The following is a 15,251-nucleotide window of genomic DNA, read 5'->3' as shown; positions in this document are numbered from 1 at the left end:
ACAAGGCCATGGACACATGTCACCGCGACTAAACATGCAACGGAACAGTTGTCGAGTCAAGTCGCAAAGACAAACAGTATCAAACCCTCCCAGTGTCGCCGCATCTTATCATGTGTCACCTTCTTGCTCTCTATAATCTTATTCTTAGTATAAAAAAAAAAAGAGTTTGTACTAAGAATACGATTATAGAGAGCAAGAAGGTTTTCCTGTAAACTCTTTTATTTGAGTTTTAAAACCAGATTTTGGCTGTACCCTGTAAACTCTTCGATCACAACGCCACATATTTAATCCGATTCTAGTGTTAATTGTCAACCAAGTAGATTATCCCATCCCGTTTAAATTCAGTTATTATGGCTAAATAAATTTAAGATGATAACAACTGAGAAATTAATATAACTAGTTTCGGATAACGTGAACCTAAAAAATGAGATAGATACATTTAAATTTGTCGTGTTTAGGCATATGGGGTGATAGAGCTAGGCGCATGAACGTAATGAGACGTACACTTGCTTGAGCACAGAGTGACGTGTAAAAACCATAGACACACGACTTCATGCAAACACAAACGTTCATGCTCACTCCACAATATATAAACTCCCACCAAGTCACCTGTTTTTTTCATCCATCTCTCACAACACGCACAACAATGATTAAGCTTGATCATCTCCTCGTCGCAATGTTCGGGGTTCTCCTCGTCCTTAATGGCTGTCTCGCGAGGCAGTCTCTAGGGGTTCCTCCTCAGCTGCGAAACGAGTGTAACCTCGATAACTTAGACGTTCTCCAAGCCACCGAAACTATCAAGAGTGAGGCTGGTCAAATCGAATACTGGGATCACAACCACCCTCAAATCCGATGTGCTGGTGTCTCTGTCTCTCGTCTTGTAATCGAGCAAGGCGGTCTTTACCTTCCTACCTTTTTTAGCTCCCCAAAAATTTCCTACGTCGTTCAAGGTCCATATCTATTTACACACACAATAACCATTTCCTATCAAATTAATATATATCACGTTATAATGACCCCTTATACTCTCAATCTATAAATTTTATAGGAATGGGTATTAGCGGAAGAGTGATCCCTGGATGTGCCGAGACCTTCATGGACTCGCAGCCTATGCAAGGACAACTGAAACACCCGCCCCTTCCCATTTCCGACCGGGGTTCCAGGGCACGGGGTTTAGGACACACATGTCTGTTTCCCGACATCTCCGTGTGTCCCGTTTCTGGTCCCATGAGTTTCAGTTGCATTTCCTTCCTTACCGTTGACATTTCCACGTAATAGTTCTGCAAAAAGGGAGAGGGAAAAGAGGGGTGAGTACTAATACTCAGTGAGGCGATTCTAGACCAGTCTCCCCCATGAGCTTCTATACGGCTCAATGCGAAACGAGAACCGTCTAGTCACTACACTCAGTCGATGCAACCTATCAGCTAGTTAATAAGTTTCATTTCACAATCAAGCACTGTAATGAACTCAGTCATCACTCAATCATAGAATACGGTTTATTATTTAAGACCTCCCATCATCCTAGGACTTTAGGACCTACACAGCTCAAGCGGACCATTCCTCCCCTTTTCTTGCTGCTTCCTGTGAAGTCGCCTGCCCTGGTAGGCCCGCCGCCCAGTTCCTCGGGTTCGGACCGCCTTTGCAGTGTATTACGACCCCTTCCCGCCAAGACTCGGCGTGACTCAATCTTACCGGCGCCTCTATTCTTACCCTGCCATTTTTATCGGATGCTATGGCCCCGCATCTCCGCCGTTTTTGAACGCTACGGCCGCCGCGTTTCATTTCTTTCCACCCTTCCCCGGGTACTTTATTCCACCCTTCTTGGGTCATTTATTCCACCCTTCTTGGGTCATTTATTCCACCCTTTCCGGGTACTTTCTAATCAATCATTTTCTTTCCTTTTTCTTATCATTTCCTTTTCCTTATCCTTTAGACTCTTTCTTTACTTTCATTTCTAGACGCCACCCGTTCTCGGTGTCACACACAATTCAGTAAACAACCATCTCACGGATGTCCTACCATTCATCTAATCAACCGGTTAACGTTTACTATTAACCTACTTTTAATTCTTTCTAAGCATCCTAGCTTTCAACCACAATCAAGAATAGATCATCGACCAACCAAACATTCATCATTCAAGTAACACAACAAACCGTTTACTGTCCTTAATCAGTGCGAGCGTTCTTATGCAGTATGATCTATCAACCTAACATCAATCAAGATCTAAACCATCCTAATTCCTCATTCAACAGTATACAAGATCATGAACAAGATCTGGAATAGAACACCTCACCTTAGCCTAGATCTGGATCTGGATCTAAAAATAAGAGGTGAGAGAAACGGGATCTGAGATCTACAACACCAAGCGGCCACCACCACCACTCGCGGCTGCTCACGGCGAGGAGAGAGAGAGAGGGGAGAGAGATGCGGTGAGGAGATAGAAAAGAGGGAGAGGCAGCGCGGGGAGAGAGAGAGAGATCGTCGACGGCTAGGGCTTCCTGTCTCCGGGATTTTTCTGCAGAGCTTCGCTCTGGAATTTCTGATGAGAGACAAGGGAGGTAGAGGCTTGTATTTATAGGAAAAGGCAAGGAAACCCTAGGGTTTTAATCCTAATGGGCTGCAGAACGGGCCTTCCCTTTTAAAACACAAAAACTTTTTGGGCTTGAGTTTTGGGGTGTTACAATTCTCTCCCTGTTAATCGGAATTCGCCCCGAATTCCAATCTTCAGGCTTTGAACACTAACATCCCAAAACCCGAGGTGAGTTCAAACACATTCAAGGGAGGCACACAATATTTTCTTAAGGATCTTCTTTCGAAATCTCCCAAATAAATAAGGAAGAACATAATTCCTACTCATACGGGATGTTTCCAAAATCTTATCTAGTCTCTACAAGGTGAAGAAGTGCGTTTCTGCCTTGAATCATAACCAAACACTCGGACACCTCTAGCTGACGGTTCCAGATAATCCCCCTATTGTTAATCTTCCGATGGATCCTCTTTCGGTTCAGCACTTGTGACATAAATAACATGTTTAACAACCACACCTTTGCTGCCATCGCCTTCCCTATCATCCTCACCACTAAGGCAAATTCCATAGATTTCATGGCTCCATTCAGCTCTCCTCGAATGTTCCTACGGAGTCTCGCCTTATAACCCGGCACTACCCCTCCGCAGGCTTCGACTTGCATTTCTCGGCCATGTCTAAGAACTCCTTAGTGTACTTTTGGACCAGGCGAGGCTTATGCACTATCTGAACAAGGATCTCACACTTGCACGGCTCGGTACATTCTCCCGAGGTTCTTTCATCCATAATCAATCTCTTCCGCAGATCCTCTTCCACTTCCACTTCTTCCTTAGAGCTCGAGATGGCGACGACCCTAATGGTAAGTGCCCTTTCTGCCTCCACTGCCTGACCGGCTATCTAGTTCATCAGAACGAATTCCCATGGTTCCAACACACCAAGCAGCTTGCCCTGAATTTCCTCGCGGAGCCCTGCCTTAATCCCTCGGCACCAATCCTCCGCTGACTTTGGCTTGCATCTTTTGGTTGTCTCCAAGAATTCCTCGATGTACTCCCAAACTGAGTGTGTTCCTTGATTAGCCTGCATCAGTTTTTCACACCGACATACCCCGGTTACGCTCCTTAGGCGGTCTGCTTCAATACTAGGAATCTTCCTCGGACATGCACGTTTCCTCGTTGGCACACTGTCTTCCATCCTAAACGGTCCAAGACCTTCCCGATCAATCCTGACTTCCTTGGGTGCCAACAGCCCATCTTGGGCAGCGTCATTTTGACTTCAGGCGTGAACTGGAAGATCACATGGCCTTGGTACATCCGCCTACACTCTGCTGATCTCTGGAACTGGGGCATCCGCACTTGACGACTCACGGTTGTCTCCGGATGTGGACGTTCGGCTGCTCCACGAACTTCATTCCCTCCTAGTCCTTGTTAGCATTAACTTTTTTGTTACATGGTGATACTCCATCATCCTTTTTACCCCAAGACGATCCTTCTTACCCCACAATGATCCTTATTACCATCAACCATTTTACCGTAAGATGATACTTAGTTTACTCCCTGTAAACCGGAGTTGGTCCTCCTCGTTGCGACTTCGAGAAGCTCCTTCCTCTAGCTACTTCATCCTTAGTCATTGTGTAGTTTATTACTAATAAAGCTCTCACCATGCCTATCCTTAAGGACTTGAATCCTTGACATTAGAGTTGAGACCCTTTGTTTTCCCTTATAGTTTTCATCTGCTTAGCCAATTACTCTAGGGTCATCTTCCCAAATCGGAGTGCTACTCCATGTCGTGCCCGCTCCTTTTTCCCAGCCTCCATGCCGCCTTCAGTTTTGACCTTGCTGATGTTGGAAGAGTCCACACTAGCATTTCTCCCTTGCTCAGTACTTGGCGCCTTTTTCCATTTTTTTTTATATATAGGAAACGAGCTTGACTGTAATGTCAGAGCGATGCATCGCTATTTCCTGTAGAGATGTCTCTTCCGTGAAGCGGCGCACACCTCGACCTTGTGTCTGATCCTCGTCCCCTAACCTTCCCGTGCCGGCGTGGGTGGTGATGTCGGCTAGACGTATCATCTCAAGCTAGTATGTCCGATCTTCCGTTCCTCCTTAGCATGTCGTGCTAGGCAACTGACCCCTCTGTGCACTTGTCCTAGAATTCCTTGTTAATCCCTTCCTGGGCCTCTAAAACTCTTCCACACCACGGTTCGAGGAATTTTTGTTGTTCTGATCTCGGACGAAGACTCTGAGCTGTTCGAATTCTCTTTCAACACTGACTACAACGGGTCCAACTGAACCATAAAGGAAAAATGAACAATGGCGGAAACGCTGATCCCTTAAGTTAGTATTAAGGGACCTTAACCTGGCTCTGATACCAATTGAAACACCCGCCCCTTCCCATTTCCGACCGGGGTTCCAGGGCACGGGGTTTAGGACACACATGTCTGTTTCCCGACATCTCCGTGTGTCCCGTTTCTGGTCCCATGAGTTTCAGTTGCATTTCCTTCCTTACCGTTGACATTTCCACGTAATAGTTCTGCAAAAAGGGAGAGGGAAAAGAGGGGTGAGTACTAATACTCAGTGAGGCGATTCTAGACCAGTCTCCCCCATGAGCCTCTATACGGCTCAATGCGAAACGAGAACCGTCTAGTCACTACACTCAGTCGATGCAACCTATCAGCTAGTTAATAAGTTTCATTTCACAATCAAGCACTGTAATGAACTCAGTCATCACTCAATCATAGAATACGGTTTATTATTTAAGACCTCCCATCATCCTAGGACTTTAGGACCTACACAGCTCAAGCGGACCATTCCTCCCCTTTTCTTGCTGCTTCCTGTGAAGTCGCCTGCCCTGGTAGGCCCGCCGCCCAGTTCCTCGGGTTCGGACCGCCTTTGCAGTGTATTACGACCCCTTCCCGCCAAGACTCGGCGTGACTCAATCTTACCGGCGCCTCTATTCTTACCCTGCCATTTTTATCGGATGCTATGGCCCCGCATCTCCGCCGTTTTTGAACGCTACGGCCGCCGCGTTTCATTTCTTTCCACCCTTCCCCGGGTACTTTATTCCACCCTTCTTGGGTCATTTATTCCACCCTTCTTGGGTCATTTATTCCACCCTTTCCGGGTACTTTCTAATCAATCATTTTCTTTCCTTTTTCTTATCATTTCCTTTTCCTTATCCTTTAGACTCTTTCTTTACTTTCATTTCTAGACGCCACCCGTTCTCGGTGTCACACACAATTCAGTAAACAACCATCTCACGGATGTCCTACCATTCATCTAATCAACCGGTTAACGTTTACTATTAACCTACTTTTAATTCTTTCTAAGCATCCTAGCTTTCAACCACAATCAAGAATAGATCATCGACCAACCAAACATTCATCATTCAAGTAACACAACAAACCGTTTACTGTCCTTAATCAGTGCGAGCGTTCTTATGCAGTATGATCTATCAACCTAACATCAATCAAGATCTAAACCATCCTAATTCCTCATTCAACAGTATACAAGATCATGAACAAGATCTGGAATAGAACACCTCACCTTAGCCTAGATCTGGATCTGGATCTAAAAATAAGAGGTGAGAGAAACGGGATCTGAGATCTACAACACCAAGCGGCCACCACCACCACTCGCGGCTGCTCACGGCGAGGAGAGAGAGAGAGGGGAGAGAGATGCGGTGAGGAGATAGAAAAGAGGGAGAGGCAGCGCGGGGAGAGAGAGAGAGATCGTCGACGGCTAGGGCTTCCTGTCTCCGGGATTTTTCTGCAGAGCTTCGCTCTGGAATTTCTGATGAGAGACAAGGGAGGTAGAGGCTTGTATTTATAGGAAAAGGCAAGGAAACCCTAGGGTTTTAATCCTAATGGGCTGCAGAACGGGCATTCCCTTTTAAAACACAAAAACTTTTTGGGCTTGAGTTTTGGGGTGTTACAACAACAACAAGGACAGGGACAGCAAGGGCAACAGGGACAGGAAGGGCAACAGGGACAGCAAGGGCAACAGCAGCAGCAAGGACAGCAAGGGTTCCGTGACATGCACCAGAAGGTGGAACATGTCCGACATGGAGACGTCATTGCCATCACTCCAGGCTCTGCCCATTGGATCTACAACACCGGAGACCAGCCACTTGTTATCATCTCCCTTCTCGACATTGCCAACTACCAAAACCAACTTGACCGCAACCCAAGAGTACATATATATTCACAATCATTCACTATTGTAATATCTACCATATCATTTTACCTAATATACGTACATACATGTCTTTGCACTTGTGATTCTATGCCATAGGTATTCCGTTTGGCCGGAAGCAATCCACAAGGCGGTTTTGGTGGTCCTCAGCAACAACAACCGCAACAGAACATGTTGAACGGGTTCGACCCTCAGGTCCTAGCTCAAGCACTGAAGATCGACGTTAGGTTGGCTGAGGAGCTTCAGAACAAACAAGACAACAGAGGAAACATTGTTCGTGTTAGGGGACCTTTCCAGGTTGCTAGGCCACCTCTAAGACAGTCCTACGAGAGCGAGAAGTGGAGACACCCACGTGGCCCACCACAAAGCCCACAAGACAACGGCTTGGAGGAGACTATCTGCAGCATGAGGACACACGAGAACATTGACGACCCAGCTCGTGCTGACGTGTACAAGCCCAACCTCGGTCGTGTGACCAGCGTTAACAGCTTGACCTTGCCCATCTTGCAGTTTGTCAGACTCAGTGCCACCCGTGGCATTATCCAGGGTGTAAGTACATTATATATAAATATAGATAATACCCCATATATTAAGAATTTTATTAATATAATATTAGAAATTATTCAAAAGATTAAATTATAATGCATTTAATGTATATATATCTATACTATTATTTATGAAGTGATTTTGCTTATTTGTCATGTTCTCCATGATTTTAGGTAATTTTGCTTACTTGTCATGTTTTTATTGGGTTTAACTAAATTACTGATTTATTATTTGTTATTAGCTGAATCATTAATATATTAATTTAAAATTATCCTTAATGAATCTTGTATATAATTAAAAACGAATGTTAATAATATTAAATTTCTATGTTATATTAAAAACGAATTTTAAACAATATCTTTACTGAATTTTATATATAATTAAAAATGAATTTTATTTTAATAGTATAAAGTTTATATGTTATATGTTACATTAAATAATTGATTATAAAATAATATAATATAATTATAAAAAATAAGATTATTCTTATATATATTGTGTTGCTATCTGAAAAGAATATTTTATTATAAAAGTTAAGATATAAAAATTGATAATTAAATATTAGTCAAGCAAAAAAATTATATAAAGATATTTTCTAAACTATTTCTAAGATATGAGTGTTTTAAAAAAAAATTTAACACAATAGTAAGTATATATTTTGATAAAAAAATATTTGATATATATAAATACTTTGATGTTTGATTTAACTATTTAAAACCATAAATAATAACTTATTATGTTGATTTTAAATTAATAAAACATAAACTAATAAGTATTCATAAAAAGTTCATGCCCGCATGTGCGGGCAAAGTAGCTAGTACTACGTAAAATAGATATACAGATCATATGTCAACTTATATAATATTTGCTATCCAGTTCATATTCATATCACAATTTTTATTTAGAAAAAAGCATACAGAAAACTGGAAGTTAGCTATTTATATACTCTCTCTCTTTCATAATAGATGAAGTTTTGGCTCTTTGCACACATATTAAGAAATTATCTTTTCTAAACAAAAAATCATTAAAATATAATTTAAAATTATTTTATTTAATTATAAACAAAAATTATAAAAACACAATTGGCTACACAATTTTTGTTAAAATTAAAGTTACCTAGATATGTGAAAACATCATCTATTATGAAACAAAAACAATCACCTAAAACATCATCTATATTGAAACGGAGGGAGTATATTTCATAACAATGAAAGGCATGATCACAATTTCAGAATGCAATGGTGCTTCCGAAATACAACATGAACGCGAACGAGATCTTGTACTGCACTAGAGGACAAGCAAGGATCCAAGTGGTGAACGACAACGGACAGAACGTGTTGGACCAACAGGTTCAAAAGGGACAGCTCGTGGTTATCCCACAAGGATTCGCATACGTTGTCCAGTCTCAAAACAATTTCGAATGGATTTCTTTCAAGACAAACGCTAACGCGATGATCAGCACTTTGGCTGGTCGAACATCAGCTCTGAGGGCATTGCCACTAGAGGTACTAACCAATGCTTACCAGATATCTCTCGAGGAAGCTAGAAGGATCAAATTCAACACGCTCGAGACCACCTTGACTCATGCGCGCAGTGGGCAACAACAGTTGATCGATCAGATAGTCGAGGCTTAAGTTAAAAGTTAAAACGTTTTTGTTTTAGTAAAATAATAAAGTAGTGACATGGTTACTATTGTAATGGTCAGATTGTAATCATGCCCACTTAAGGTTTTAATGTATGTGTAAAATATGCGTCTAATGAACACACCGGACGTCACTTGTATGTAACCCTTTCTTCTCATAAATAAAAGGGGAGTTTCGAGATACATTCTCTGGTGATGTCTTGTGTAGATTCCTATCGTCTTTTCATTGTGATTATTTTTCTCCTGCTCTAACCATATTTGCATTAGATTATTACTGAGATTGCAGGTCTCTTAGGTTGGGTTCTTAGGTTTTAGAAACTCTTAGGTTGTGTTCTTAGCTTTTAGAGATGTCTCTTAAATAAAAGATATAAGAAACGTCTTTTAACTGGTTTTAGTTAAAAGTTAAGAGACCGTATTTTATATTACGCTAAGAATCTCAATCTAAGAGATCTGCAATAAATATGCTCTAAAGGTTTTTTACTAGATTTTTTTTTACCAAAAATAATAATCTTTTAATAGGAGATATCCTAACAGCATGATTAATGGAGAGTTCTTAAGATGAAGTTTTTAGTGGAATATAAGAACTCGTCTCTTAACTTTTAACTAAAAACTAAGAATCAGTTCTTAAATATCTTAAGAACTCCCTCATTAATCATGTCCTTAGATTATATTTAATTTTGAATTTTTTTATTAACAGAAAACATAAAAAAGGGAGAAAATTCTTCTTTAAACTGAAAGCGCAAAATAAGAGCAAAAGGAACGGAAATATGATAAGGAGAATAAGATCATATATTTATCACATTATTATTACATATTATCATTATATAAAATTTCTTTTAAAATATTTTGCGAATCAACAAATCGGCGGATATATGCAATTGTGTAGTATGTTTCAATGGAAAGAGAGGGGGTTGTCAGTCTCAAAACTTAAGCCGCCACATTCCATGCGAGGATTAGAGACCATACCACCATCGGATGATGTCCCCATACATATCTTATCATGATCCAAACTAGTTGAGTCTGATGGGAACAATATCTTCTCGTAGTTCTGAATGTACTGATCATCAGTGACGTTGATATTGTTGTTATTGTCGGCGTAAAGCAAATTTAGCAAGGACTCGTGATCATGGCCATGTGTCGACGATGATGACATCGAACCCATCATCTGCTCCCAGCCACATGCTATGGTTTGATGTTTACAATGGTGATGATAGGGATGGTCAGTAGTCCTTGAAGGCTGCTTCATTAGCTGCCCCCACTGATCAAGATGATGTAGAGGGTCGATGGTGGTTGAAGGAGAGGATGATAGTAAAGGGTGCAACTGATTGTTGTAATTAGGAGCGTAATTAAGATCCGGAGCGCCATTAACCGCAAACCTTCGCGTCAGGTGATCATTGTTATTGTCTTGTAGCGATAAGTCTCTGCCTTTGTTGAACACTCTGCACAAGACCCAGTCTTCCTGTGTCCACATGCCGACAAAACGAGAGGACATAGCTTAGGAAAAAACATATGTTTATAAAAATGCATTACTTTACGTGCTGTCTCGTGCATGCAAATGACCAAACACGCACTAAAGCCACTTTTGTCACTTTCTTCCATTATTTTGTTTTATTTGCACAAATTCGTCATTCTTTGTATTTACTTCCATCTCATCATGTACATATAACAATGAGCTGATTAACTAATGTCTTGAGGTACATAAATATTATATTGGATTAGTAGAATCTGACGCTTTATGATTATTATTTGAAGAAACTATAAGGATTAATCACTCATATCCTTGTGGGTTAACTTATCATGATTTTCCACTCATATAGAAAATTCAAAAATACACTATTATCTATGTCACTTTTCAGATTGGTTTTGGCTACAAAAATTCAATACCCTGATACTAAATTTGGTATCTATATACGTGCATGGGACATCCACGAATAGACATATTTTGTGAGTTTAGCTAAGTTACAAGTTATCCTTACTTAATAATTATTGTGAATGATCATTACTAATGATGGATAATCGTACCTTGGGTAGCATGTTAGGACACTCAAGACGGAACTCGTGCATGATCCAAGTAGTTTTGATCCCATGCGGTGCTCTATTTCTGTAGAACACCAGTGTTTTCCTCATCCCTACCAATTGCCTTGTTCGTGGATCAATTACAGTTCGATCTTTGCCTGTTGCTTTCCAGTATCCACTTACTGTTGCTCTGTTTGTACGATAACCAGTGCAATATTTTCGATCGCGAAAACTGAAGAAGTACCATTCTTTGGCGTTCAGCTTTGCCACATCTTGATTTACACAACATACATGATTTTATAAATCATTAGTAAATCGACAAATTTGTAAAAAATAAAATAAAATTTATAAATATTAAATTTTGTGTAAAGTAAAGAGTAAGACACAAGAGATTGTCAAGTAATTATTTTTATTTAAACTTTATAAATCTTACCTTAGTTCTGTTAACAAAATGCTTAAATGTAAATGTTTAGTTAACAATATAAAATTTGAAAAAATAAAAGTATTTTTCATTAGTAAGAAACATTCAAAATATACTAGTTACAACTTTGAATAATGGAAGCACAAATAATATTTAGTACTGGTGAAATTATGATATTTTGCCATTTAACACATCCAGAATAACCCCGACCATTATTGAAAACATAGTGAAAATATTTAAACTCTGGTATCTTGCTAGTGAATATTTTAATCGTTGGATCACTGTGAATTATTGTTTGAATTGGATTGATGCATGTGTCAAAGGTTTATGTGATGAAACAGAATTTGTGAGGTGGACAAGACGGAGGATGTGAGACACTCTATTCAGTTTTGACAAAAGAAATTACGATTTGACTTCAGCGAAGAAAATTATTGGTCTCACAAACATTCCAATAATTGCTTTTGTTTTTGTGTACACAGATGTGGTTTTGTGTACTTTATTGCTTTTGTATAGCCCCCAGAAGTTGTTAAAAAAGAGGTATAGCCCCCAGATAATTAATCTAATTTTATTTTTAAAAGTAGCATGTGTCTCAGTTGCCCAGGCCTAATTACATTCATGATTAATTGATCAATCTATAAGTCCAGAATTTATGTGAACATATCATCCGTTTATTTGTATCATACATTCACAATATAGTGTACCTAACTAATCCACAAAAATAAGCATCGTTGAATTGTAGTATAATGCTAACCGATGCCAAGAATAAATTCTGATTTAAAGCATCTGTTTTATTCTTTTATAGTCAATTATTTTCGATATTTTTTTGTTAAATGGAAAGTTTCAAGAATCCTTATAAAACAATTCGAACCCCACCAAAAGCCAGGAGTGGAGAGATATGTATATATAATAGTATATACAAATAAACTCATAAGCACATAGTAATTGCTAATCACAATTTCATAAATATAATTCAAAATTAGGAAAGTTAAATCAGTGTATTACCAGGGAGCTGCCACGGCTCACAAATATGCAAGTCAATCTCCACAAGATCAGTAGCATCCTGCAAGGCTTCATCAACGTCGTCATCCTCAACATTACAGTGGAGAGATTTTGCCCTAATCTTGTTGCAGAGATAATGACAAACCAACTCTTCATCGCTTGGGTGAAACCGAAATCCCGGTGGCAATGTGGACCCAATATCTTTCAAACCCATTATGTGAATAAATCTGTAGCTTACTATGTATATTTAAATCTAAAAACGTTTTTACCAAGAGGGCATGTAAAGGTTCAAAGAAAGAGGAGGAAGGGGGAGAGGGGTGTGTCTAGGTTCAATTATGTATATATTTATAGCTAGGGAGAAATTGGCATATTTTGATGTATGGAAATAGAATAATATATAACATGCATGTAGCTAAGGTTTGGAAGATGACAAGTTAGAGTCTTACAATATTATAAAATTAATTGGATCCATGCTTGTGTAATGTACGTAGTTATGGTGGGGAGTTTCAAGAAAAAACAAAGTTACAAGAAATCTTAGTTGTGAGATGTCTCATGGGACACTACTATCAAATATTCTCTTTTGGTTTCATTGTTATCCACTTAAGGAAAACAAACCTAACTTTTCCTTTCTATTTTTCTTGTCTAGTAACCATTTTCTTTAGATAATTTAAATTTTTATGTAAAACTCGGTAAAATCCGAATGTATAGATGCATATATATATGTGACGTGAGGCAGTTTTTATAAAACGTTAAAGAGGCAATATGTAAATGTATGCGTACCAACTACCAAGTATCAACCAATAATTACCAGGTCAACTCTATATATAGTATGCCCGATTACAATATATTCGTCAGTATATAAAATATTTCGAACTGGTATGTACTCCTGGTGGGAGTAAGGCGTCCACCAATGATGAACATGAAACTGAAGAAAGTGAACTTTGATCAAAGCTCATTTGGTGATGGTTCGGAAAATCTTGGATTTATTTCAGGGACTCCTGCAATAATTGAGGTATACAGACAAAACTTAATTTTTCGTTATGTTTCCTATTTTTCTCCTAATTATTAGAAGCTGTATATACATAACACACACTGACACACATAAAGACGGCACCACAATTTTTTTGTTTGTCGATCAATTTGATGAAATTGTATCATTTCAGAGAATTAACGCACCTTGACTCTGAAGGTGCAAGACATCCTACACAAGGCAAAATCATTAAATTTATTGTAAGTAAAAATACCTCAAATAATAATAATGACGCCAGAGTTATTTAAAAAAGAAAGAAAAACTTCTCTATTCTTCTTCTCATCCGAGTTGGAATTTCTCTCTAGCATTACGGAATAACATGATAATTTGGGACAACACCGCATTTTTAACTTAACTTTTCAGGTTACTTAAAAGAGACTTTAGATGGTTGAACTGTATCTAAAATAAATTTCGTAGATAATTGACTATAACTGTACATTTATACTATCTATTTTATTATAGAGATTTTGATGTAGTTTAATAGGTTGTATTGGTAAATTCTGACTATAAATATTTTATAATAAAACGTAGGAGATATATATACGATGTATACATAAAATATTTTTATCAATGAAAATACTTTATTATTAATAAAAATAATAATTACCAAAGTTTAGCTATTATTTATTTTAATATGTAATTATCATTTATGTTTTCAAAAGACTAAATAGTTTATAAATTTACTCAAAGTAAATAAAAACTTTCTATAGTTTTTTAAAATTACACTAAAAAATTAATTATACTAAAAATTAATTATACTCGAGATATATGTAATATGTTGTTGATGGTGGTGAGAGGTTTTTCGAAAGCTTAGGTCGCAAACGATTGGGGTCACTCAAAATCCATGTAGCATTAGGGTTTCTTTTCCAAACTGGTTTAGCCGTTTTCTAGTTTAGTTTTACTGTAACCATTATAGCATTACTCTGTTTAAAATAGTTAATATAATATAATATTTTTAAAAATTAGGAGAGTTTAGATGCAGGGTTCAATTTTTAAAGATAAATCTACATCATAATTGATAAAACTTGATGATTTTAAAAATAGAAAAAGTTAAGAAGTGAGATAAAATCCAACAAATCATTTACATATATTATATATTTTCAAAACCCCCATTTTTTTTTGTTTTCTTGCTAAGTAGAATTAATTATTGTATGGATTTGGATTATCCCAATTAATTAATCATACTTTAGAAAAGAGTATATTGTAAGTCTTGTCCTGTACGGCTGTACTCTTTCTTCTTTAAAAATGAGACCATCATTTGATTTAGATAGACCAAATATAGTTTACTGTTATTGATATATGTATGATTCTGAATAAACCGGCTGTGTGATACAGTTGATTGATAGCGTTATATGATTTGTATATATTATAGTTATTTAACTGATTACTTGGATTCTGAGATCCAAATGGTTATAACATCTAGTAGGCAAATCACTAACCAACAAATGTAACTTCGTTTATCAATTTGAGTGAACAGGGAATACATAAACAATGTCGAAGCATATTAGCATTAGGCAAATCATTACCAACAACTAATGTAATTTTGTTTTATAAATTTGAATGAACAGGGAATACATAAATAATGTCGAAGCATATTAGCATTATGTATATAAACCTCGACCACTCATTATATAACGACAGAACAAGAATCAAATAGTATATAAAAAATGCTCTTGATAAACGCACATGGCATGCCGTTACTATTTATGCAGACAATATATCCTAATATCATTATGATGAATTTTATACCACTTGTTGATACTGGCTAGAGTCGTGCTTAACGGCAACATAAAAATAAAGGCAAGTGCCTGAGGCCCACTTCACATAGGGCCCCTATTTTCATGTTTTAAACTTTAGTTAAGTACTGATCAAAGAAATTATGT

General features: G+C 38.0%; 2 protein-coding genes across 3 annotated transcripts; one reads left to right on the top strand and one right to left on the bottom strand.

The window, feature by feature from the left end:
- The first annotated feature begins 593 nt into the window (after window positions 1–593).
- Window positions 594–9,081, top strand: LOC106361195 (cruciferin CRU1-like). 2 transcript variants are annotated; one of them, XM_048737718.1, is made up of 5 exons: window positions 594–950; window positions 1,049–1,118; window positions 6,456–6,711; window positions 6,814–7,263; window positions 8,493–9,081. In XM_048737718.1, the coding sequence occupies exons 1-5, from the start codon at window positions 647–649 to the stop codon at window positions 8,892–8,894; spliced, it is 1,482 nt and encodes a 493-aa protein (XP_048593675.1). In that variant the 5' UTR covers window positions 594–646; the 3' UTR covers window positions 8,895–9,081. The 2 variants fall into 2 exon arrangements, with proteins under 2 accessions (XP_048593675.1, XP_048593676.1); XM_048737719.1 differs by having other exon boundaries at window positions 611–950; window positions 6,459–6,711.
- Window positions 9,082–9,325: 244 nt separating this feature from the next.
- On the bottom strand, window positions 9,326–14,740 carry LOC106359827 (NAC domain-containing protein 21/22-like). Its single transcript, XM_013799458.3, has 3 exons — window positions 12,342–14,740; window positions 10,925–11,190; window positions 9,326–10,361 (listed from the first exon to the last, which is right to left on the bottom strand). The coding sequence occupies exons 1-3, from the start codon at window positions 12,550–12,552 to the stop codon at window positions 9,795–9,797; spliced, it is 1,044 nt and encodes a 347-aa protein (XP_013654912.2). The 5' UTR covers window positions 12,553–14,740; the 3' UTR covers window positions 9,326–9,794.
- Window positions 14,741–15,251: the final 511 nt, after the last annotated feature.

The sequence above is a fragment of the Brassica napus genome, chromosome A8 (genome assembly GCF_020379485.1).
Source record: "Brassica napus cultivar Da-Ae chromosome A8, Da-Ae, whole genome shotgun sequence".
NCBI lineage: Eukaryota > Viridiplantae > Streptophyta > Magnoliopsida > Brassicales > Brassicaceae > Brassica > Brassica napus.
Note: the sequence above shows the minus strand (reverse complement) of the source record. Positions and strands in the feature narration are given on the sequence as shown.

Excerpts from the sequence above, each read along its gene's own strand:
- LOC106361195 (XM_048737718.1), top strand. The coding sequence starts at position 647 with ATGATTAAGCTTGATCATCTCCTCGTCGCAATGTTCGGGGTTCTCCTC. Across the intron at positions 951-1,048 it reads AATTTCCTACGTCGTTCAAG|GAATGGGTATTAGCGGAAGA; the intron begins GTCCATATCTAT and ends TAAATTTTATAG. Across the intron at positions 7,264-8,492 it reads CCCGTGGCATTATCCAGGGT|AATGCAATGGTGCTTCCGAA; the intron begins GTAAGTACATTA and ends TCACAATTTCAG.
- LOC106359827 (XM_013799458.3), bottom strand. The coding sequence starts at position 12,552 with ATGGGTTTGAAAGATATTGGGTCCACATTGCCACCGGGATTTCGGTTT. Across the intron at positions 11,191-12,341 it reads TGAGCCGTGGCAGCTCCCTG|ATGTGGCAAAGCTGAACGCC; the intron begins GTAATACACTGA and ends GTGTAAATCAAG. Across the intron at positions 10,362-10,924 it reads GTCCTAACATGCTACCCAAG|GAAGACTGGGTCTTGTGCAG; the intron begins GTACGATTATCC and ends ATGTGGACACAG.